We start from the raw sequence: 24,742 nt of genomic DNA on the forward strand, positions 1-24,742 counted from the left end.
TGATGATGATGAGCTATAGTTTATGAAATGTTTGATAACAAGTTTGCTTTTAAATAAGTTTAATAAAAATGCATAAATGTTTTTTTACTAATTAAATTAAATAAAATATATTTTTTATGAGTACAATATACTGAAGACGTAATTTTATCACCATTTTTAGTCGGATAAATAGCCATAGCATTTTTCGACGAGTAGTTTGTAAACCTAATCTGTATTACTCATACCAATATTCAAAATATCATCGAATCCCAGAAAATATTTGGGAAAACCGGAAACTACTACGGAAAGCGGAAATACAAATGTGCGTGAAAAATTTAGACCGGTATTTTGACTTGACGGCAGGCTGACATGAAACAAAAACAAAAAACAGTTTTCAATAATGTCTCTCGCAAAATTTTAATGATTTTTAAACCCAAAAGAGTTTGGTAAGAGTCAATTTATTTAGTTACTCATTATTTTTGAAAACTTATTCGTGAGTAAAATGCTTTTATCTGTTTCAGTGCAATTTCGGTTTGTGTTTTAGGCTTCCCTCGATAAGTATCTTTTATATTCTGAATGTTATTGCATGGAGGATGCCTGCCTAACACGAACCTATACTTATTTGAATTAACTCTACTAACACACACAACAAATGGAGGTATGTTGTGCACAAATGTATGAAAATCTGGTAATCGCTTTTAGCTCTAAAACGGTTGCTGTATCCTATTGTAGGTGGAGTTACAAGACACTTTCTTGGGTGACGAAGATCAACATTCCTTACAAAGTTCTAAACAAACCTACTCTGTCCCAAATAAACGAAAAAACGAGAAAGTGCAAGGTAAGTCTATTTCAAAAGAATTCATAGTAAGCAATAAAGATTAAATTGGCAAACTTTGCTTTTTTATAGATTTGTTACTTAGCATTTGTTCGTAACTTTTCCTAGTTTAAAAGTTATCTATCTCTTGGCCTATTTGCATTTGCATGCTCGTAGATTCCGTGTAAGTCCCGCGGTGTGCACTCGTGTATTTCACGCGAACCCACCGGCCCGAAAAGCACTGCTGAAAAGCTTTACTATCTTTTCTTTTTCTATAAAAAAGTTTGTATATTATGTAACTATTTTATATTTTTAAGAAGCTTGCGTTGATCTAACTAGAGTCGGCAATACTCTTATAGGTACTCAGAAATCCATAAAGATTTTTTTATGGATTTCTGGTATAAATTGGTACAATAAAAGTTTACCAGCAGAATTTTAGTGACTAAACTATGTAGCGGATGGTTTCATTGACTCAGATGAGAAAACCTCAGAACAGCAAGCAAGGGAAGAAAAAGAACAAGCAGAAAACATAGCCACGATGCTTATGAGGAACTACGACTCGAAGCTCTATGGCGAAGACGACACTTCGCAGCCCACCTCGCGCACCGCACCCATCATTCCTATTGAGGCCACCCGCAAGAAAAAGAAGAGAAAAAGGTAGGTACCTTCACGTAAAGCTGGTAGCACACTTCTACCGCGGCGGAAACACAACTCGTGTTTTAGCTCAAGTTTTATTTTGAGTTTCCCGTCATGGTTTCACTTCATCATGGTATTGGCGTTAAGTTGCCTAGTTTATAGATCTAGTAGACTATCTGAATTTAAATTTCCTAAGATATCCTTCATTAAAATTCTACTTTAATTTAGTTGCCGTGAAGATCGGATACGTAAGCTATCTTCGGGCGCAACAGCGCCGCTAAGACAGGAGTCGGAAGTGGTCACCATGACTGAAATTAGTTGGATGCGAATAATCATCACTTTTTAGTTTCTTGCTACCTAAGGGTCCTCGCCCACAGCGACTTTTTGTAGCGATTCAGTCGTGTTGCTGTAGGGCGTTGGCATCACTTCAGTAGTGCGTTGCAAATGCGACTAACACGCGTTAGTAGCGATGCTGTCGCCGTGGGCGAGGGCCCTTAGTACCAGTTCATGTTCTGTTAGGAGGACCATTGTTCTTATACGCCCAGATGCAATTAAAGTAATTATAGATAGACAGAGTTTCAAGCAAGAGCTGAAAATCAGTGTTCTGCTCATTTTAGAGCAGTGTCTACACTAAGCTCTCTGCTTTTTTGCATCGCTGCGGCACACTTATACCTTAGCGCAGGATTTTCTTTTTTACTCTTTGTAATGTACTATATCATTCCTGCTACTCCTGTGTTTACTTTTTGCTTCGTGTGTGTCAATGTGTTTTGCAAATAAACCATATATCTATCTATCTATCTTATTTTACTCTGTCCTACTAGATCTCAAATATCGATATGCCTCACGAACTGCCGGTACGAGTCGATCCGCAAAGTGGCGAGTGCCTTCGGCATGCGTGAGGTGTCTGAGGAGGACGCGTGGAACTTCTACTGGACCGACATGAGTGTCTCTGTCGAGCGCGCGAAGGAGATGAAGAGGTTCCAACGCATCAACCACTTCCCAGGGATGCTTGAGATTTGCAGGTAAATAACTTATGTAGAAAGCTCTCTTCATTCCTATACCTTACCTTCCTTTATGGGTTTCCTCTTTTATACTCGTATGAACAAAATTGCGATAGTTTCTTTGCGAGATCGAATCAGAAATGAGGAGATCCGTAAACGAACCAAAGTCGCTGACATAGCCCGACGGATTAGCAAGCTGAAGTGGCAATGGGTAGGGCACATAGTACGCAGAACTGACGGCCGATGTGGGGCAGAAAGGTTCTGGAATGGAGGCCGCGTACCGGAAAACGCAGCGTGAGACGTCCACCTACAAGGTGGACCGACGACATCGTAAAGGTAGCAGGGAAGCGCTGGACCCAAGTAGCAACAGATTATCTTCATAAGGCATTGAAGATATCTTGAAGACCAGTAGCCTAATTCCAGCCGTTGTCTTGGCCAAGACAATAGTCGCACTCAAGAAATCTTGAAGTTATGCCCCAAGACAATGGTAAGCAAAAAAGGGCACAATCCTTTGGAAATCACTGAGACAGAGTTAAGACAACGCTTAAGGCAGACTTAAACCCTAATTAAGAGTGTAGTTTTAAGAATTTCTAAACAAGTACTATAATATAAATTGTAGTATGACTGTAGACAAGGAAATAGAGTTGAAGATATCTTGAATACTTATTTAAGAGTAATAATTATTTTTACAGCTAAGGTTTATTTAACTTCATGAAGAACTATGTAAGACACTTTTTATTAAAGAGGAACTTTAATTTAGTAAACATTGTGATCTTTAACACTAAATCAACTTTAGATAAAGGTTAATGAAAATGGCGATTAAATTATTTTAATAACTAATTTATATTATGTCTAGAATAGACCGTGGATGTCATTTTTGCATAGGAAATATAAAACGCATTGTGGTTTCTCGTGTAAAATCAATGGATAATGTTATAAAACAGGAGGGCCTTGAAAAAAACCTAATAAGATAAATAAAATATTACGAAATTGTATTGTATAAAGAAAACTTTGAGGTTATAAAATAAGATTTTATTTTATGCAAACGTTCCTAGACATTTATGCAACTAGAAAAAGTGAAACAAAGACGTACTTCAATTTAAATGTTCTCTTGTTATGATATTATTGGTGAATTTCTGATTTATTTTTTGTTACACATAGCTCATAATGGCGGTAATTCTAATTTGTCTTAATGTAGCAAGAGTATAGAAGATTTTGAATTTGTAAGTTTAGTGAAGAAAGAGTTGAGTCAAGTTATACTTTACATAGTATTAGTTTAGAAACATTGGATTTAACTTACACTTAAAATTCACTTGATGAAGTATTACTTAAGTGCATATGGTATCAAGTAGATCTTTAGTTTTATTTAGTTAAAACTATATAGTTTTCATTCTGTCTCAGTCTTGCTAAATTATTGGTCCTGCTAAACATTAAGGAACAATTCATTTACTAACTAATTTATTAATTACATGATTTCTTCCTCGGATTGTCCGTGTGGAAGTCGAAAATGGGTCTAATAGGATTTTAAATGGTTTTTACGTTTTTAGTTTTGTTATAACATATAGGGCGGGTAAATTGCACCACCCGCATATTTCGTAAAGTAATTCTTTGAACTTTGTAATTGCGACACTCAGAGATAAGCAATTAAATTTATTGAATATCGGCCATATGATTTTTGCCGTATTAATGAACACATGACATATTTTATTGTGAAAAGTTTTTATTTAATTGTTTTTATGGAATTTTAACAATTTGTGATTTTGATAAAGAAGAACGGTCACGCCCCATACAAAAAAAACCCAGACCCGACAGAAACGAGACATACCTCAGTTTTTTTGTCATGTCTTAATTAGTTAAATTATATATTTTTTATATTCGAAATCTATGTATAACACCAAAATATTACCCTTTGTTTTTGTTTAGGCGTTATACAAAAACTAATACAAAATGCTTATTTATCACCAAAATTGGTAAATGTATGTACCTAAATATCTATTACAACTGCTATGGAATGTATCTAGGTGACCTGGAGATACAACCGGATTATACAGGGTGGTTATACATATGGAACGATAAGTGATCTCACTCGATTATTTCTAAACTATACAAGATATCGAAAAACTAGTTACTGATTCTGAAAGCGCTTCACGAGCTCTTTCAAATGGTACCAATAATAGGGTACAGATTATGGAAGCTGGTAACATTGAATTTTTGGATTTTGTAACTTATTATTTTTTCCACCCTGTATAATCCGGCTGTATCTCCAGGTCACCTAGATACATTCCATAGCAGCTGTAATAGACATTTAGGTACATACATTTACCAATTTTGGTGATAAATAGGCATTTTGTATTAGTTTTTGTATAACGCCTAAACAAAAACAAAGGGTAATATTTTGGTGTTATACATAGATTTCGAATATAAAAAATATATAATTTAACTAATTAAGACATGACAAAAAAACTGAGGTATGTCTCGTTTCTGTCGGGCCTGGGTCACAGATGACCGTTCTTCTTTAATCACACAGTGTTTCTAATTTATTAAATGAGAAGATTGAGAAGCGTAAATAAGTGTGGATTACAATTAATAGAAATATTTTTCGGTAGTTATTATGTTAAGATTTTTTTAAAGGTAGGCCTACTGTCACCTAAACTCTGATTTTTAATTCGACGGAATTTTGACATTTCAGAAGTGTTGTCAACATTGAAACATTCCCACTAAGAATGGAGAGCATTTTCACAAATTAAAAAATAATCCTTTCTTGAATTTAAGGTTTCACTTGAAAAACTAAGGCTTAAAAATGTACTGATCATTTCAAAATGGTTATTTGAATTTTTATTATCATATTATGGAAGTTACAAAAAAAATTGGGAAATTACTTTTCTATTACTGGAATCCCTGCCCAATAATCCATGGGTTACAAACCTTTTTTATGAAAATCCTTTTGTTAATAAAATCTTAGCTTCATAAAATAATCAATTTAACAAGCTGCCAATTTTATAATCCAAGTTGATTATGATTACGACAATGATGATTGATGATCAATACATATTTTCGTTTATGTTAATATGTTGTTTTACTGTGTTAAAAACACGTTTTTTTCTATTTAATCTCTAAAATGTACATAATAATTAGTGTACATTGAATTCACAATACAAACAATAGTTCATTCTTGTAAGTTGTACTTGATGAAATTTAATTTAATATTATTTATTATTAATTTTAAGCAAAAAAGGCTTATTACATCTGAATTGTCAAAAAATGACAGCTGTCAGAATTCCGTCGAATTAAAAATCGGACTATAGTTAGTATTAGTGATCGATACTGATGCCAAAAATGCAATCAGTAAAATGTTTGTCTGTCTGTCTGTCCATCTATATGTTCCTTATAGAAACAAAAACTGCTCGACGGATTTTAACGAAACTTAGTACAATTATTCTTCGTACTCCTGGGCAGGTTATAGTATACTTAGGAATTCCCAAGGGAATGGGAATTAGCGGGAAAATCCTTTTGTACGAGAAATCTAAACCGCTTAAGTTAGACGCTTGAAATTTGGCATGCAGGTATCTTAGTAAACTTAAAGCTTAGTTACAACAGGATATTGCAAAATTCCCGCGGGAACGGCAATTAGCGGGAAAATCCCTTTGTATGAAAAATCTAAATCGCTTAAGTTAGACGCTTGTAATTTGGCTTACATGTATCTTAGTAAACTTAAAGCTTAGTTACAACAGGATATTGCAAAATTCCCACGTGAACGGGAATAAGCGGGAAAATCCTTTTGTATGAAAAATCTAAACCGCTTAAGGTAGACGCTTGAAATTTGGCATGCAGGTATCTTAGTAAACTTAAAGCTTAGTTACAACAGGATATTGCAAAATTCTCACGGTAACGGGAGTCAGCGGGAAAAAACATTTGTATGAAAAAATCTAAACCGCGTAAGATAGATGAAGGGGGTAAAACGGGATCCACGCGTACGAAGTCGCGGGCGGCCGCTAGTAATAGCATAATTTAGTTTGCGGGCGACCGCACGCATTTTGTATCAAAAATTAATACTATAAGCTGCGCACGCAGGTGCATTACCTTGAATTAATAGGCGTGCGTGATCCTGTTTTATCGAAATCATCCCGTTAAGAGTATTTTTTCTCAAAATGTACTAATTCCAGTCAAAAAGTAATTAACTTAATCTTCAGAAAACTATTTCTAAGACAATGGTCTTTAAAAAGTCCTAAGTAAATCTACGAATACTTTATTTACTTTGCAACACTTAAATAATACTTTATCTATACTATTTAGTATTAAGTGAGCATACAAAAAATCTTAATTTAGTAAAATAAGTTTTTTTTAACTTAAGCTAAGAATAACTTAAGACCAAATTATCTAAAGAATACTTAACTTGGTTTTGGGTATTCTTAATTTGCTTAAGTAGCGCTCGATGAAGAATATAAAGTCTTAAAGAAAAAAATCTCTATTCTAAGTTAATTTGGTTTTAGCTTAAGTGTAAATTTATCGAAATCGTCCCGTTAAGAGTATTTTTTCTCAAAATGTACTAATTCTAGTCAAAAAGTAATTAACTTAATCTTCAGAAAACTATTTCTAAGACAATGGTCTTTAAAAAGTCCTAAGTAAATCTACGAATACTTTATTTACTTTGCAACACTTAAATAATACTTTATATCTATACTATTTAGTATTAAGTGAGCATACAAAAAATCTTAATTTAGTAAAATAAGTTTTTTTTAACTTAAGCTAAGAATAACTTAAGACCAAATTATCTAAAGAATACTTAACTTGGTTTTGGGTATTCTTAATTTGCTTAAGTAGCGCTCGATGAAGAATATAAAGTCTTAAAGAAAAAAATCTCTATTCTAAGTTAATTTGGTTTTAGCTTAAGTGTAAATTTAGATAGGGTTAAGACAAGTAAGATTTTGCCATTAATACCAATTGCTACTTGGGAGGGCTAACCACAAATCCCTTTCCCCTTGCAAAATGGTATAAATAACATTGGTATGCACGCAAGATTATTTTGTGTTTTTATCTGATCCTTATCAAATAACGCTAGCTTTGGCGTAGCTAGGGTTTTTTTTTAGGCAGGGTAACTACGAGCAAATACAGTGTGAGTCACGTTAAAGTGTACATATGAAAATATGTGAAACTAGACCTATTTTTATCGACAAAAAAGAGGTCAAAAAATTTTTGAGATTTTTTTTTTTTATTTTTTTATAGAATTTTTTTTCTTCCAATTACTTCTCGTAAAGAAAACGTAATAACTTTTAAACTAAGAGGTATATCCTGATAAAATAAAAACAGTAATAATGCTAAATAACAGGCAATACCAAAAAAATACATAAAATACCCAGAATGTGCCAACAAATAATAAAAAAATATACTTTTTGAAAAAAATCTGCTTAAAAATTCGTATTTTTTTGGTTATTTGATAAATTTCTCAAAAAAATGCCCCTATAATAGGTGGTTTTTATTACTTTGTATTATTCTCTATCGTATTATCTTTGTAAAACCAAAAATCGCATGTCTCTATCCCTATCACAACATTTGCTATGATCGTTTGAACTAAGCCTCTCCGGGCGCGCCATTCAACGCTTCGTTAACAACGAAACTGAAAATGGCTCTAGATTTGTAATTTTGATAAAGACAAGTTAGATTTCAAATAAAAACAAAAAAATTCGAAGTAAAATAAGCATTTTAGTTAAAATTAAAATTGTCTCTACCTGTTGCGGAGAATAATGTTGTGGCAGGCCTTTGTTCAAACGATCATAGCAAATGTTGTGATAGGGATAGAGACATGCGATTTTTGGTTTTACGAAGGTAATACGATAGAAAATAATACAAAGTAATAAAAACCACAGGTTATAGGGGCATTTTTTGGAGAAATTTATCAAATAACCAAAAAAACACGAATTTGTATTTTTTCTCAAAATGTACTAATTCCAGTCAAAAAGTAATTAACTTAATCTTCAGAAAACTATTTCTAAGACAATGGTCTTTAAAAAGTCCTAAGTAAATCTACGAATACTTTATTTACTTTGCAACACTTAAATAATACTTTATCTATACTATTTAGTATTAAGTGAGCATACAAAAAATCTTAATTTAGTAAAATAAGTTTTTTTTAACTTAAGCTAAGAATAACTTAAGACCAAATTATCTAAAGAATACTTAACTTGGTTTTGGGTATTCTTAATTTGCTTAAGTAGCGCTCGATGAAGAATATAAAGTCTTAAAGAAAAAAATCTCTATTCTAAGTTAATTTGGTTTTAGCTTAAGTGTTAATTTAGATAGGATTAAGACAAGTAAGATTTTGCCATTAATACCAATTGCTACTTGGGGACGCAGGCCGCTACCAATCGATCAACATGGAAAGCATTGGGGGAGGCCTATGTTCAGCAATGGACGTCCTATGGCTGAAATGATGATGATGATGAACAAAATTGTCGTCCCTATGGGATTGTCTGGAAAAGATCGCTTTCTAACGATAAAACCGCCTAAATTGTAATACAGAGTAGGTATCTCTAACTCCTCTGCAGTATAATGTAGATACAGTTATGCAATTTCCTAGAGCAGCTAAGTAATTAGCCAACACATTTATCCAGAGAGAAAGGAAGGCAATAGCTCATGAAGTTCAATATTTTTGTAGAGGTATTATAGTTATTTCTGTTAGCACTGCTAATCGAATACTTAATAATACGTGTTTTGGGTCTGAACAATCCGTTACGTAGATGGTAGGTATATTATATTGATAGTTCGTTATTTTTAGCTCAAAACAAAACGTGGTACTGTACAAGGAGTTAATTAAAGTTTTAAAGAGACCCTGACAAATAAATTACTGCATCGCGTGCCACGGCCGCCGCATAGCCGACAGTCGCTATGCCCATTTATCACTAATAAAACTTGTGTGCCCACAGAAAGGATCTGTTGGCAAGGAACTTGAACAGAATGCAAAAAATATACCCGAAGGAGTATAACTTCTTCCCGAAAACTTGGTGCTTGCCTGCCGAGTAAGTTTGATACTTTTCAGTAATGAGTAGGTATAGAGTCAAGACTTTCATAGCTTTAATATCACGCAGTCATTTTATAGTTTGTAATTACTCTGCCTTAAAACTTTAGTATAAGTGCCTGACTTACTTGGCGTTTGTTTGTATTTTTTAGTTTCGGAGAAGCTCTCAACTACAGTAAATCAAGGAAGAACAAAACTTTTATCATTAAGCCCGAATGCGGGAGTCAGGGCCGTGGCATCTATCTCACAAAATCACTAAAGGACATCAAACCTACAGATAAACTTATCTGTCAGGTAACCCTGTCTATTTTTAAGTTCAGCACATCATAATACTTAGACAAAACTTTTCTTTTTCGTGACCGAAAGTTTTTCAAATTAACGTTTCCAGGTGTACATTTCAAAACCATACCTAGTGGACGGATATAAGTTCGATATTAGAGTGTACACGCTAATCACTTCATGCGATCCACTCAGGATATTCGTGTACAACGAAGGCTTAGTAAGGTAAGCTGGAAAAGGTAAATCAAACTGTTTGCTGCACTAAGGTAATCAGTCTGAAAATAGCTCGCCCTTGACAAGTTGCGCAATTAAGTTAATCGAAACAATAAAGCTGCAAGTTCATGGAGGACATCTGACTGAAGTTCGTTCATTGTTTTCTTTCTTGCAATTTAAGTATTTGATGTTTGGAGAAAAAACCATTGGTACCTACCTACTTTACCTAAAGTAAAAAAAAATATCAAATCTATATCGCACTATTGCATTGTTGTGAATCCTCTTAATTCCAAGAAACTTTAAACACAACCACAAATAATTTGGGGCATTCTTTCTTTTCAAACGTCTATCCAAAAGAACTTATATCCGAATCCTCCGTTTTCAACGATTCGATGATTTATCCCAGTCTTCGACATAATGAGAACATATTTTTCTACAAAACCAATGAACATTGGCTGAACATTACTTTATTTCAGATTCGCCACTAGCCGGTACGCCGATCCGAACGTCAACAATACTACGAACGTGTTCATGCACCTCACTAACTATGCGCTCAACAAGCACAGTCGTACCTACGTTTACGACTCGGAGGCGGGCAGCAAACGGTAATCGTAGTTACCATTATTATAGCAGGTATCATCACTGTAGGTCTGTAGCCGTTATCGTTAATAGAAAAACCAATCATCCATTATTGCAGCCATTGGACTTTCACTGCTGGACATTTGCATCCCCCGAACTGATGGGGACGAAGGTTGTTGAGGCGCTTCTTATTTCTCTGCACTTGTTCTTCTTTCTCCAAAACATTAGTTTTGAAGTGCTTTAAGGAAAAAAAATAGACATTGTAAAAGGCTCCTTATGACTGAAATATGTCGGTTTTAAGTAGGTACTATTTCATTAGGTCCACACAAATATTTCATTTGATTACTTACTATCAAATCATGCGACGGGACTATACTCATCTCTCGTCGTTCCAACCGCTGCAACTCCTGTGTAGGGATCTACAGCTTGACTGCCAATAAAACCCAACCAGCAAAGGTCAAGTTTGTCCCAGGAGAAACTTACTTTGTCATTGGACCAGCAGCGAAATTAATCAGAAGAACATAGGATGAGTTCGAAATTAAGGACAGATGATGAATTCAAATGCTAGACCTAATAGCTAACTAAACTTTCCGCATGCCAGCAAGATATCGACGCTAAACAAGATCCTGGTGTCGCAAGGCATCGACCTGGACCGGCTGTGGCACTCCATCGACCAGGTCATCGTGAAGACCATCATCTCCGCGTGGCCGATACTCAAGCACAGCTACCACGCGTGCTTCCCTTCACACGACATGGTATGTCCTAGATTTCTTTCCGTTATACCCACTTGAAATAACTTTGAATTCGTGACGGGATTTAATGTGAGCACGTACAAAACATTTCTTTTGTCACAGGTACATGCGTGTTTCGAAATACTTGGCTTCGATATACTTCTGGATCATAAGTTGCATCCCTTCATATTAGAAGTAAGTACATAACATTGATAAGGTTTAGGACAAAAGCTTGTTAGAATAGCTTAGATAAAAGTTGTTAAATGGGTAGGCAAAGAGCAGAATCCACTAAAGCGGTAATCGTTCTGAATGCTGTTTATGCTACCGCGGTAGGTTCCTGATGATGGTGCATTGCATTGCAACTCGATTGGACATTACAATGCATGCTATAGAACACTCCCGGTACCGCATCGCTCTTCAGTGGGTTCTGAGCTTAAACGAACTCGTTTATGGCAGGTAAATCACTCGCCAAGTTTCCACACGGACACGCAGCTGGACCGCGAGGTGAAGGAGAGCCTTCTAACGGACACGTTCACGATGCTGAACATCTGGCAGTGCGACAAGAAGCGCGTGCTCGAGGAGGACCGCAAACGCATCCGCGACCGGCTGCTGCAGACCAACAAGTTCGTATTTTTACCATACCTTGTGATTGTGAACATGATGTTTAGATGTTTCTCAAGCTCTAAAGAAAGGAAATCGCATGTTCGGCATCGTTCATGCGAGGAAGTCACAATTTCATCCTTTATTCTACTTCGATAATCACGATTGAACGAGAATCGCCTCCCCACCAAAACCCAAAAGGTGGACCGACGGCAACATAAAGCTAGCAGGAAGGCGCTGGACGCTGGCCGCTACTAACCAGGCAACATGGAAAGCACTGGGGGAAGCCAATGTTCAACAGTGGACGTCCTATGGCTGAGATGATGATGATGAAAACCCGAAAGAACGAAACTCCGAACTGAATTTAATTAGAACCCAGATTCTTTTGGAATTTAGGTTCAACAGGACAAAAGGGAAGATTCTGTTCACAGGTTTGCCGAGTTCGTGCCAGCTGATGAAAAGGAACCAGAGAAAAGTCCGTGGCAAACGCAAATACAGTGGGAGGAGACGCATCTGGGAAATTTCAGGTTTGTAAAGTTTCGACGATTTTCCGAAGTGTTACTCTACCTAGTTCCAGTTTTGTTTGAACTAGTATTCCTTGACTATAATCTATTTTCGTGCAATGTCATGACTGCCAGCAATGATGGGCACATGAGGCCGATTCTGGGAGCCACGTTACCTGCCGCAGCATCCACTGCAAGGCAGTTCTGCGTTATTTCCCCGTGCAAAGAAAAAGCTTATACTTCATGAGTCCACAGACAATTCAATTATGATATTCGACATTAATAACTTCAAATGGGAGCTGGCTGCAGCAGGTTATGTGACATAACATATTTATTTATTTATATTAACCAGCAGACAGTGGTGACTGAGTTTGTTGCGGCGCTTCTTCTCAGCACTTGCCAAATGGTGTTCTCGAAGCGTTGGTTGGGGTAAAAAGATGATGAGACATGTAGAGGCTCCTTAAGAGCAAAATAATTGACGATTTGTAAGAACTATTTAATAGTCTAAAAAGAAATTTTGACTTTGACTTAACCATGTGAAAAAACACATGCCTCCGAGTCCGATATAAGTTATGCCGGACTCGGAGGCATGTGTTTTTTCATCCGCGCTTATGATGACTTCAGAGTCCCTTGAAGTTCATCCCCCATCCTTAAACCTTTGATTCTCCAAATGGTGTTCTGTAACGGCAGACGCGTGTATCCGGTGGGCGAGCAGTACGCGTCGCTGTTCCAGCAGCCGTCCGGCTCGCTGTACACCGGAACGGCGTCTTCACGCGCGCGCGGCGACTGCACGCGGATACAACGGGAGGAGTTCCAGGTAGACTTGCAAGATGGCCGGGGTCCGGGATTGTCCCAGAATTTTGCGTCTTGTCCTATGATTAGACCTTGTTGTCCCGGATTTCGAATACCTACTGTTAAAAACGATGGAGTGGACTGTATGTTATAGATAGGCCTGCCGGTGGTGATATTATGCTAGAAGCAAGGAAACACTCCAAAATAGGGCCAAAAAGGTATATTGCTCAAGATATTAACACTAGAACACAGGAGCAGAAAAGGCAACTTCAAAATCTAAAACAATATTAATAAAAAGTAAAAAAACCATAAACAATTATCAAAAGAGGATTGCTGGCCAAACTGCCAGCAACACCTACTACTAGTTTTGTATCAAAATAAACTAACAACGAGTGACACGGCTGTCTTGCCTGTGAGACCCAGGTACTATGGCACCATCCTCCCAACCCATCTGGCCATCGTGGAGTGTATTTAGTGTAGATTAGAGATTCGGTATGTGTAATCCAAATCCTTCGTTTGCATCTGGTAAATTAGTGTCGTGCTCCTACAGTAGAGAGTAGTTGATCATGATGATGATAGTAAAGAGGTCACAAAGGCCGCTTAGATACTTTTACTTCGAACCGATTTTGTCAATTTTCATCAATCCCGATCTTGGTTAGACAGAAATTACAATTTAAGGAAAGAGTAGAGTTCATCAGTTCGAAACACACCCATTTGATATCATCACTTGTTAAGAAATCGGACTTGTATTTAATATGTCTGTTCTACATCTAGCAAACAAAAGCCAAAGCCGAAGCCCTAAAGAAGCCGTCCCAGCCGAAGAATTTGAAAGAAGGTGAGAAGAAGGGAGAGGAGACGAGTGGCCCGCCCACCGTCACCAACTCCACCGCCACCGCCACCGTGGCCTCAGAGAAGGGCAAGCAGAAGCCACGGAGCGACAAGGACAAAGAAAAACGGAAGGATAACGACAAGGATAAGAAACTTACCGCCAAACCATCGCTTGCGCAACAACCGGTAGGGATATTGACAATTTCTATTTTCCAACAATTTTTTTTATGATCCTTAGCCTAGGCGCAGACCACCGATTTTTTGTCGGCCGATAGTTTAGTCGGGCAGTTAATCAGTATGGGTGTGTATGGAAGTGCGCACATTTCACCGATTTGGTATCGGCGATTATTCATACAAATTAAATCGGACCCAACTAAATCGGCAACCAACTAAAAGTTGATAGTCTGCGCATATTCTTAGAAAGAATAATGATAAAGTTTTACTTATTACTCTTAATAGTTTTGGTCATAAAGGTTTGGTCTGTTTTTCAACTAGAAGACTTTTAACGGTTTTTTTTTATGAGAATCAACCTTATGATTTTAGGTCCCAGAAAAAGAAATAAAGCCACCTTACGTGCTTTGCTCGTATGAACCTGATCCCATAGTTGAGAAGGAGGAACGCGAGAGAGTCAATCTTCTGGCTCAGAGGGATTTCCTAATAAGGAGTTATGGCATGTTGGAACAGGTATGTAAATGTTGTAAACATTATTGAGTTTGTGATTATTTTAAATGCATTCCTTCATATACTTTTTTCTGCAGATATATCTAGTCATGAAAAAAATGGGTACACTGAGGCCCGAAGATGAAAGAAAGTATGGCGTATATGGACGGCTCTCCGTAGTATCCAACTCACCCAAGGTAAAGGATGCCACTGATTCAATGTTCTCAGGCCATTTCATGAACTTAATGTAGTTTACTACCTGATGGCTAACACAATGTTTTATAATTAAATGCACATTGCACTCTATGAATTGGCACTTAGAACATTACCACTAAACACTATTGCATCCAAACTAATATGAAATATTGTGTTTGCCTGCAGAAAGTGTGAACGTAAACGCTGCATGAAAAGTAAAATATAAAAACGAAAAAAAAATTAGATGTAAGAAATTACAGAAGAAACAAAATAAATTTTGTGTACAGACCGCCATAAAGAAGAGCAAAAAATGTAATAAGCACAAACCAAACAACAAAGGAGATCATTTGGATTTTGGTGAGTCCTTTACTTCTTTGCCAATTTAAAATCTTAAAATTCCGCTTTGATATGATGACCAAAACCTTTTTACCTTGTATCGTGGATATCATTTCCCAGGTAGGAAAAGCTACTTAATTTTCTTTTGTTTTTTTTTAATTGTCGGCCGTTTGGTGTAGTGGTTCAGAACGGACTACTATGCCGAGAGGTCCCGGGTTCGATTCCCGGCCGGGCAGAAATTGAAATGATGAATTTTAATTTCTGTGACGGGTCTGGGTGTGACTATGTATAATATTTATGTATTAAAAAAAAAAGTATATAAGTAGTATACCCGTTAAGCTAGCACCCATAACACAAGCATTAAGTTGCTTACTTTGGGGCTAGCTGGCGCTGTGTGAAATTGTCCAAAGATTTATTTATTTATTATTTATTTATTTCATACGTTACTGTCTGGTGATAGGACTGAAAGTGCAATGCAAAGATGCGGTGATCTACGAGCGCCCGGCGGCCGAGGCAGGCGCCGCGGACCGCACCACGAAGACACACCTAGCGCGAATGGCTTACACCATTTGGAAGATGAACACGTACGGTTTCATTGAATTTTTTGACGTTCTTACACACGAACAGCATTTTGCTGTCGACGCATGTAACTGCAGTCGACGTCAGAAGGCGACGGCTAGCTGTCGACATGCTGCCGACGTGCTGTCGACGCGTTCGCGGCTGCCGCCGGCAGGTGGCGACAGCTAGCCGCCTCCGCCATTTTGAAGGTCAACTGTCAGTAGTCCAGGAGCTTACACGCACACCTAATGAGTTCCGAACAAATTGATTCGGAATTGCTAAAAAAATAGTGCTGTCAAAAACAATGAAATAATATGGAACTCGAATTTAGAAGGCTACCATAATAAAACATTAAAAAATAGAGCATGGGCGTCGGTGTGTGTAGTCTCGTTCTCTATTCAATAACATTTCTTAAACCCACAATGACCGGTTCTTTCTCTTTCGTCGACGACGACGTAAATGCAACAACAGTGTTTCTTCAATGAAATCCATTTTCAACTGGCTGGCTCCTGTACAAAGACGTACGCCGACACGGTCGCCGCAGCAAGCTGTCGACTCGTCGACGTCTGCCGTCGACGTGTCGACAGCTTGCTGCGGGCACGTCGACGGCTAGCTGCCGACAAGTGACGGCGACTGCGGTCGCCTTTGCTGTCGTCAATGTGCTGCTCGTGTGTAAGAGCTCTTAGCACTCCCGAACGCAAAGCTGCTGATTTTTTAGTCCCGTTAGCCCCTCGTACTAAACTAAAAATGCTTGATTCACGAGAGAGCTTGACCACAATAGTCGAGCGGCGGCGGGGACCGAACCCGCGTTCCCCGGATCACGAGTCGGCCAGTCCTGTCCGACGCTTTCACCGTTCGGCTATCGTGGCTTTATTATCGATTTATCGCCATTTATCTCCTTGTAATGAGACCATTCAAGTATTTTTTTTAACATTTTTTCAGGTTGGCCAGACCAGTCCCTCTATCTGAGTGATGAAACCAATTATTGTGTTTGAATAAATCGGCAACTTTATAGTGACGTCGTTGTGTTCTAATACTGTGCCATTCAATGCTTCGCTCTCGTGAGTAAGTGTTTATCGAATAATGCCAAATGTAGATGTAACGACTTACCATGTCTATTTATAAATGCTAGTTACCAGCTTAGGTTACGCAATATTGTAATGACTGAAGTATTATTACTATGAAATCTTGTGCTCTTGGCTATTATTAAATCGAACTTCATAATAGTTATATAATCATATTGTTACTGTTTTGTAAATTCTGGTGCATAGAAACGTAAGCTAAACCTGACAGAATATATTTTACTATATTATTAAAACATTGTTTTATTTTATATCAAATTAATATATTTTTAATCATACAGTTATTACAAAATTGAGCTTTCTGTCACATACTTGTTTAAATTTTTGTTGTAATTATTAATGTGTCAAGTGTGGAGCCACTACCAAAAGTCCAGCTTATGTAATCGAGATTGATTCACCCAATTTTAGGATGCCTTCACTTAAAACTAATAATTCATTTACTATACATACATAAAAAATAATGCTTCTTCCAGTTATGAAATTGCACCTCTGTCATTGTACTAGCTGTGATATAAACTTGGGGAAGCAGTTAAAACTGTAGCCTCTTTGCTAATGATCCTCCATCAATATTTTCCAGAAGTTTTCTCTTTAGTGAAGGCTTCTCAGTCTCTATTTTTGTGATATTGGAAGGCATGGGGAGTTTCGCGCCGACAGTTGGAGCTGGTTTGTTGCTGTAACAATGATAACAACATAGTAAAGTCAGCGTCAAATAGTTCGTGACACCCAAAGTAGCCAAAAATGAGGGTTTTCGCGATTGAAAAATCCGCCAGATGGCAATACGTAGACGGGAGGTCCACATGCTGCATGATTGGTGGATTTTGACATATATGTCAGTGTCATGTCAAAAATAACCAATCATGCAGCATTTGCCTTTTGTACCCTTTGCACCACCGGCCTGCACCACTGGTGGTGCAAAGGGTATTTTTTAATCCCTTTTGCACCACCAATAGTGCTGCCCTACCATTAACTGTAAAACGATTATCTATAATCATATAATATTAATATTACAAAGAGGAAAGATTGATTGTTTGTTTGTACTGAATAGGCTCCAAAACTACTGGACAGATTTGACATAACATAAAAATAAATAACAACCATTCATACCTACATATTTTATAACGAATAATATTCCTAAAGTACCAGGGCAACATAATCATAAAGGAGCTATATCAAATTCTTCTTGGTTAATCCGGGAAAAAAACATGTATAGCTCCTTTATGGTTATGTTGCCCTGGTACTTTATTCGTTGTATGTAGGATGTAGGTCCGGGGTATCATGGGTTTGAAGTGAAATGTTTATAGGCACTTACACACACACAAATTAAAACTTTTAGGTAGGTTTGATTTATTTATAACAATTAAATTATTAAGTATTTTACAGTCTACTACTAGTTTTACAGTCGATGGTAGCACAGCACTATTTGTTGGTGGTGCAAGAGGGATTTAAAAATACCCTTTGCACCACCAGTGGTGCAGGCCGGTGGTGCAAAGGGTACAAAAGGAGCATTTGGACCTCCCGTCTACGTATAGATGACCCACGCTGAACTGTCCCGCCAAACTCAATGACAGGGGGGCGCTACCATCGTTCAACTATATGGTTTCCAACATGGCAAATATCTGAACCAGCGATCCGGTATTGACAGTGGCGCCCCACTGTCAATGTCATCGACAGGACAGTCCAGTATTTTGGAACTATATTACCATCTGGCGGATTTTTCAATCGCGAAAACCCTCAATGGTGCCAATAATTATTTGATGCTGACTGTACACTCAAAACATTAAAAAAGTAAAAAAAATATTTTTAAAGTACAAAACGAACTCATCATAATAACACTATTAAAAGTTTTGTAGTGGATGTGAATATGGCTGCAACTTACCTAAAATAAGACATTTGTAAAGCTTGTGTACAATCACACCTCTTTGGAGGGTAAATGGATAACAAGCTCTCTAACAGCTGTATAAGGTCGTCTGAAGCAGCACTGAATATGTGGCGCAACTGTTGCGGCGGAAACTGCTTAAACTGCACATAGTCCGTGAGATTCTTCATTCCCTAGAAAATAAAGGAAATCATTTTTAAATGAACACTTAAGGCTGATTTACACATTTAAAGTTGTTAAGTACTAAAATTAAACTTAATTTTAATTTATTAATTACATGTAAACACAGAAATCAGCCTTTATACAGCTTGATGCTACAACCTAGACAATCAATACTATTCTCAGTAGACTCAATTGAACAATTTCTGTTAAACTGCAACAGCCCCCTTAGACAAAACGCACTTTTTAATCGAATCGAAAATCGAATCCGTCAAAACACCATACAAAAAAGGGGCTTTTCGACCACTTTTCGACTGGTTTGCGATTATAATTTGCACTTTGTCTAGACCCACAGTTCAGTTAACAGTTGTCAAAACATGATTAATTTCTGGATTATGTATGTTGAAAAGTTTAGAATCATTTTTAATTTAACATTTTAACTACATTCCTGAATGCAGTTTACAAGAATAAAGCACTCCTATACCTACTTTGATAATAATATTATACTCACAGGCCATGTTTCTTCCGAAGGTGTTCCAAACACCTGGAAAATTCTTGATAGTTGATCTAAATCTGACTCTCCAGGCAAGAATGGGACTCTGAGCAGTAGTTCAGCCAGGATACACCCTATTGCCCACATGTCCACTCCAGTGCCATATTGCCTTGCCCCAAATAAAAGCTCGGGTGATCTGAAATGTTTGAAGACAGTGGAAATACATAACACAGTTCTTGATCTACACAGGGGTTAAAAGTTTTAAGTGGGTCACTTATGGCAGTATGAAATTCATGTTAAATGTAAACAATAAAAATTTTCAAAAAGGAATTACTTGTAAATTAATCACTAACAGAATTTCAGTGAGAACCGATTTTATCATTTGCATTTTTATAAACATAACTAAAATATAGCACTAACCTGTACCACCTTGTAACAACTTGATGTGTATTAATCCTAGTTGGAGATCCAAATGCTTTAGCCAGACCGAAATCTCCTATTTTTAGAATACCTTCACGATTTATAAGCAAGTTGTTTGGTTTTAAGTCTCTATGCAAAATCCAGTTCTGGTGTAAATATTCTAAACCTAAAAATATAATATGATTATAAACAACTTTACTCTAAATGTCTACATAATGTGTTAAACGGTAAACTGAAAAAAATACTTGTTTTAGCTGCATAGCTCAAATGGAGTTTAAAACAACAAAATAGAACTTTTATTTCATTTTATTTTAAATCTTTAAAAGCCTCTGGGGAATCAATGGAATTGAACCAACAACTATTCACTAGTTTTGAGAGATGCAATTATTCTCAAATGCTAACAATTCTTAATTTTAATCTTTCGCTTTGCATAATTTAATTAACAGTCAGCCTGTGACCACTGCCAGTGCAACCTATTCGAAACATCAGGCAAATACAGTTAATATTTCAGTATGACCTATCCATCAATTCTATTCATCAATTGAAACATGTATAAACTAACAATTCTTACCTTTTAAAGTCATAATCATATAGGCCTTAACATTAGCTGGAGTAAGTACTATATTGTTATCCTTAACTATTATTTCTAAGTCAGTATCCATGAAGTCAAATACCAAAGATACATTTGATTTTTGTCCGAACACATCTGAAAAATAAGTTTTTAGAGTTGATCATATTTTTCCACAACATCATCACAATCTCAAAACGTAAACATTCGAAATGAAATAGCTTTATAATATTACCAAGCAATCCTATGAGGTTAATATGTTGCAGTTCTTGCAATAACTTGATTTCTCGTAGAGCAGTTCTATTAATACCATCTTGCGCTTCAAGGCGAGAGCCGATTTTAATCTTTTTCACTGCCACTATTTTGTCAGTTTTCACATCCCTTGCCTTATAAACTGTAGCAAACTGAAAAATATCAAGCAGGTAAATATATGGAACATGGTTAAAATATACATCTATAAAAATAAGGTTAGACCAAATTTCATTAATATTATCTGATGGTCGATATATTGCCGTAGTTTAAAAAACATAATAAATTAAAATATTTCGATGAAAACTAGGTTTTTACTAAAAACATTGCTTGTACCTGCCCTTCACCTAAAAAGTCAATTTTCTCATATCGTAACGTATGTTCGTCCATTATGAAGTTGCTTTCGTTATTTCTATACGATTGCTTTCCCAATTTTTCATGAATTTCAGGCGAATAACTATAAAAACTCCGTAAATTAAATAAAATACCACTACCGAAACTGCTGGTGGTTGACGAGTTTTTGAAATTGCTTGACATTGACATTTGTTGACTTTTTCTTTTTTAAAAACACAGATTAAAGTTGTTGTTAAGCCTCAGCTACACTACTCGAAAAGTTGGACAAAGTTAATCGAATACGATACCGAATTTGCACCTCTGCTGGAATGAAAACGGAGCGCAACTGGAGAAGAAGCGCGTATGAATTGGAGACGTTAAAAATTAGCGTAATCGGGGCACAGAGCCCCGATTACGGTACTTTTTAACGTCTACAATCCAGACGCGTTTCTGATTCTGCAATACGATTGGTCAAAACAGCTGACGTACGCTGTTGAACGACCAATTGTATCGCAGAATCGAGAAGCGTGTCTTAAAAGTTACCGTAATCGGGGCTCTGATTACTGATGCGTACGTTTCTATGCATGTCTTTGCCTTTTTCTGAAAAAGGAATGAAAAAAAAAAAAAAAAAAAAAAAAAAAAAAAAAAAAAAAAAAAAAAAAAAAAAAAAAAAAAAAAAAAAAAAAAAAAAAAAAAAAAAAAAAAAAAAAAAAAAAAAAAAAAAAAAAAAAAAAAAAAAAAAAAAAAAAAAAAAAAAAAAAAAAAAAAAAAAAAAAAAAAAAAAAAAAAAAAAAAAAAAAAAAAAAAAAAAAAAAAAAAAAAAAAAAAAAAAAAAAAAAAAAAAAAAAAAAAAAAAAAAAAAAAAAAAAAAAAAAAAAAAAAAAAAAAAAAAAAAAAAAAAAAAAAAAAAAAAAAAAAAAAAAAAAAAAAAAAAAAAAAAAAAAAAAAAAAAAAAAAAAAAAAAAAAAAAAAAAAAAAAAAAAAAAAAAAAAAAAAAAAAAAAAAAAAAAAAAAAAAAAAAAAAAAAAAAAAAAAAAAAAAAAAAAAAAAAAAAAAAAAAAAAAAAAAAAAAAAAAAAAAAAAAAAAAAAAAAAAAAAAAAAAAAAAAAAAAAAAAAAAAAAAAAAAAAAAAAAAAAAAAAAAAAAAAAAAAAAAAAAAAAAAAAAAAAAAAAAAAAAAAAAAAAAAAAAAAAAAAAAAAAAAAAAAAAAAAAAAAAAAAAAAAAAAAAAAAAAAAAAAAAAAAAAAAAAAAAAAAAAAAAAAAAAAAAAAAAAAAAAAAAAAAAAAAAAAAAAAAAAAAAAAAAAAAAAAAAAAAAAAAAAAAAAAAAAAAAAAAAAAAAAAAAAAAAAAAAAAAAAAAAAAAAAAAAAAAAAAAAAAAAAAAAAAAAAAAAAAAAAAAAAAAAAAAAAAAAAAAAAAAAAAAAAAAAAAAAAAAAAAAAAAAAAAAAAAAAAAAAAAAAAAAAAAAAAAAAAAAAAAAAAAAAAAAAAAAAAAAAAAAAAAAAAAAAAAAAAAAAAAAAAAAAAAAAAAAAAAAAAAAAAAAAAAAAAAAAAAAAAAAAAAAAAAAAAAAAAAAAAAAAAAAAAAAAAAAAAAAAAAAAAAAAAAAAAAAAAAAAAAAAAAAAAAAAAAAAAAAAAAAAAAAAAAAAAAAAAAAAAAAAAAAAAAAAAAAAAAAAAAAAAAAAAAAAAAAAAAAAAAAAAAAAAAAAAAAAAAAAAAAAAAAAAAAAAAAAAAAAAAAAAAAAAAAAAAAAAAAAAAAAAAAAAAAAAAAAAAAAAAAAAAAAAAAAAAAAAAAAAAAAAAAAAAAAAAAAAAAAAAAAAAAAAAAAAAAAAAAAAAAAAAAAAAAAAAAAAAAAAAAAAAAAAAAAAAAAAAAAAAAAAAAAAAAAAAAAAAAAAAAAAAAAAAAAAAAAAAAAAAAAAAAAAAAAAAAAAAAAAAAAAAAAAAAAAAAAAAAAAAAAAAAAAAAAAAAAAAAAAAAAAAAAAAAAAAAAAAAAAAAAAAAAAAAAAAAAAAAAAAAAAAAAAAAAAAAAAAAAAAAAAAAAAAAAAAAAAAAAAAAAAAAAAAAAAAAAAAAAAAAAAAAAAAAAAAAAAAAAAAAAAAAAAAAAAAAAAAAAAAAAAAAAAAAAAAAAAAAAAAAAAAAAAAAAAAAAAAAAAAAAAAAAAAAAAAAAAAAAAAAAAAAAAAAAAAAAAAAAAAAAAAAAAAAAAAAAAAAAAAAAAAAAAAAAAAAAAAAAAAAAAAAAAAAAAAAAAAAAAAAAAAAAAAAAAAAAAAAAAAAAAAAAAAAAAAAAAAAAAAAAAAAAAAAAAAAAAAAAAAAAAAAAAAAAAAAAAAAAAAAAAAAAAAAAAAAAAAAAAAAAAAAAAAAAAAAAAAAAAAAAAAAAAAAAAAAAAAAAAAAAAAAAAAAAAAAAAAAAAAAAAAAAAAAAAAAAAAAAAAAAAAAAAAAAAAAAAAAAAAAAAAAAAAAAAAAAAAAAAAAAAAAAAAAAAAAAAAAAAAAAAAAAAAAAAAAAAAAAAAAAAAAAAAAAAAAAAAAAAAAAAAAAAAAAAAAAAAAAAAAAAAAAAAAAAAAAAAAAAAAAAAAAAAAAAAAAAAAAAAAAAAAAAAAAAAAAAAAAAAAAAAAAAAAAAAAAAAAAAAAAAAAAAAAAAAAAAAAAAAAAAAAAAAAAAAAAAAAAAAAAAAAAAAAAAAAAAAAAAAAAAAAAAAAAAAAAAAAAAAAAAAAAAAAAAAAAAAAAAAAAAAAAAAAAAAAAAAAAAAAAAAAAAAAAAAAAAAAAAAAAAAAAAAAAAAAAAAAAAAAAAAAAAAAAAAAAAAAAAAAAAAAAAAAAAAAAAAAAAAAAAAAAAAAAAAAAAAAAAAAAAAAAAAAAAAAAAAAAAAAAAAAAAAAAAAAAAAAAAAAAAAAAAAAAAAAAAAAAAAAAAAAAAAAAAAAAAAAAAAAAAAAAAAAAAAAAAAAAAAAAAAAAAAAAAAAAAAAAAAAAAAAAAAAAAAAAAAAAAAAAAAAAAAAAAAAAAAAAAAAAAAAAAAAAAAAAAAAAAAAAAAAAAAAAAAAAAAAAAAAAAAAAAAAAAAAAAAAAAAAAAAAAAAAAAAAAAAAAAAAAAAAAAAAAAAAAAAAAAAAAAAAAAAAAAAAAAAAAAAAAAAAAAAAAAAAAAAAAAAAAAAAAAAAAAAAAAAAAAAAAAAAAAAAAAAAAAAAAAAAAAAAAAAAAAAAAAAAAAAAAAAAAAAAAAAAAAAAAAAAAAAAAAAAAAAAAAAAAAAAAAAAAAAAAAAAAAAAAAAAAAAAAAAAAAAAAAAAAAAAAAAAAAAAAAAAAAAAAAAAAAAAAAAAAAAAAAAAAAAAAAAAAAAAAAAAAAAAAAAAAAAAAAAAAAAAAAAAAAAAAAAAAAAAAAAAAAAAAAAAAAAAAAAAAAAAAAAAAAAAAAAAAAAAAAAAAAAAAAAAAAAAAAAAAAAAAAAAAAAAAAAAAAAAAAAAAAAAAAAAAAAAAAAAAAAAAAAAAAAAAAAAAAAAAAAAAAAAAAAAAAAAAAAAAAAAAAAAAAAAAAAAAAAAAAAAAAAAAAAAAAAAAAAAAAAAAAAAAAAAAAAAAAAAAAAAAAAAAAAAAAAAAAAAAAAAAAAAAAAAAAAAAAAAAAAAAAAAAAAAAAAAAAAAAAAAAAAAAAAAAAAAAAAAAAAAAAAAAAAAAAAAAAAAAAAAAAAAAAAAAAAAAAAAAAAAAAAAAAAAAAAAAAAAAAAAAAAAAAAAAAAAAAAAAAAAAAAAAAAAAAAAAAAAAAAAAAAAAAAAAAAAAANCCGTGAATACAAACTGAAGACATGGCTGTATGGCGAATGCCTTTGCCTTTTCCTGCAAG

The 24,742-nt window shown here is 32.0% G+C and overlaps 2 protein-coding genes across 3 annotated transcripts; one reads left to right on the top strand and one right to left on the bottom strand.

Annotated features, from left to right (window-relative positions):
• The first annotated feature begins 379 nt into the window (after positions 1–379).
• On the top strand, positions 380–17,016 carry LOC114356322 (tubulin polyglutamylase TTLL13). Of its 2 annotated transcripts, none has more exons than XR_003656205.1 (20): positions 380–425; positions 501–637; positions 712–817; positions 1,270–1,450; positions 2,251–2,451; positions 9,351–9,443; positions 9,595–9,736; positions 9,831–9,946; positions 10,411–10,539; positions 11,115–11,268; positions 11,368–11,439; positions 11,701–11,867; positions 12,276–12,371; positions 13,038–13,164; positions 13,914–14,153; positions 14,511–14,651; positions 14,726–14,824; positions 15,009–15,179; positions 15,619–15,742; positions 16,659–16,982. XR_003656205.1 is itself a non-coding variant. In XM_028309427.1 (20 exons), exons 2-20 carry the CDS (start codon positions 632–634, stop codon positions 16,687–16,689), a joined length of 2,295 nt encoding a protein of 764 aa, XP_028165228.1. In that variant the 5' UTR covers positions 380–425; positions 501–631; the 3' UTR covers positions 16,690–17,016. The 2 variants fall into 2 exon arrangements, 1 of the variants encoding a protein (XP_028165228.1); XM_028309427.1 differs by having other exon boundaries at positions 15,110–15,179; positions 16,659–17,016.
• A 210-nt stretch (positions 17,017–17,226) lies between these two features.
• On the bottom strand, positions 17,227–21,101 carry Cdk7 (Cyclin-dependent kinase 7). Its single transcript, XM_028309429.1, has 7 exons — positions 20,900–21,101; positions 20,550–20,718; positions 20,318–20,452; positions 19,747–19,912; positions 19,345–19,522; positions 18,675–18,847; positions 17,227–17,469 (listed from the first exon to the last, which is right to left on the bottom strand). The coding sequence occupies exons 1-7, from the start codon at positions 21,098–21,100 to the stop codon at positions 17,328–17,330; spliced, it is 1,164 nt and encodes a 387-aa protein (XP_028165230.1). The 5' UTR covers position 21,101; the 3' UTR covers positions 17,227–17,327.
• Between the last annotated feature and the right edge of the window lie 3,641 nt (positions 21,102–24,742).

This window comes from Ostrinia furnacalis, unplaced genomic scaffold (genome assembly GCF_004193835.3).
Source record: "Ostrinia furnacalis isolate ACB-3 unplaced genomic scaffold, ASM419383v2 OfSCF2780, whole genome shotgun sequence".
NCBI lineage: Eukaryota > Metazoa > Arthropoda > Insecta > Lepidoptera > Crambidae > Ostrinia > Ostrinia furnacalis.

Coding starts and splice junctions, on each gene's coding strand:
- Cdk7 (XM_028309429.1), bottom strand. CDS start 21,100: ATGTCAAGCAATTTCAAAAACTCGTCAACCACCAGCAGTTTCGGTAGT. Junction 19,913..20,317: donor TATGATTATGACTTTAAAAG/GTAAGAATTGTT, acceptor TTATATTTTTAG/GTTTAGAATATTTACACCAG. Junction 19,523..19,746: donor GTTGTTACAAGGTGGTACAG/GTTAGTGCTATA, acceptor CAAACATTTCAG/ATCACCCGAGCTTTTATTTG.
- LOC114356322 (XM_028309427.1), top strand. Junction 11,269..11,367: donor GCTTCCCTTCACACGACATG/GTATGTCCTAGA, acceptor CTTTTGTCACAG/GTACATGCGTGTTTCGAAAT. Junction 13,165..13,913: donor TACAACGGGAGGAGTTCCAG/GTAGACTTGCAA, acceptor TTCTACATCTAG/CAAACAAAAGCCAAAGCCGA.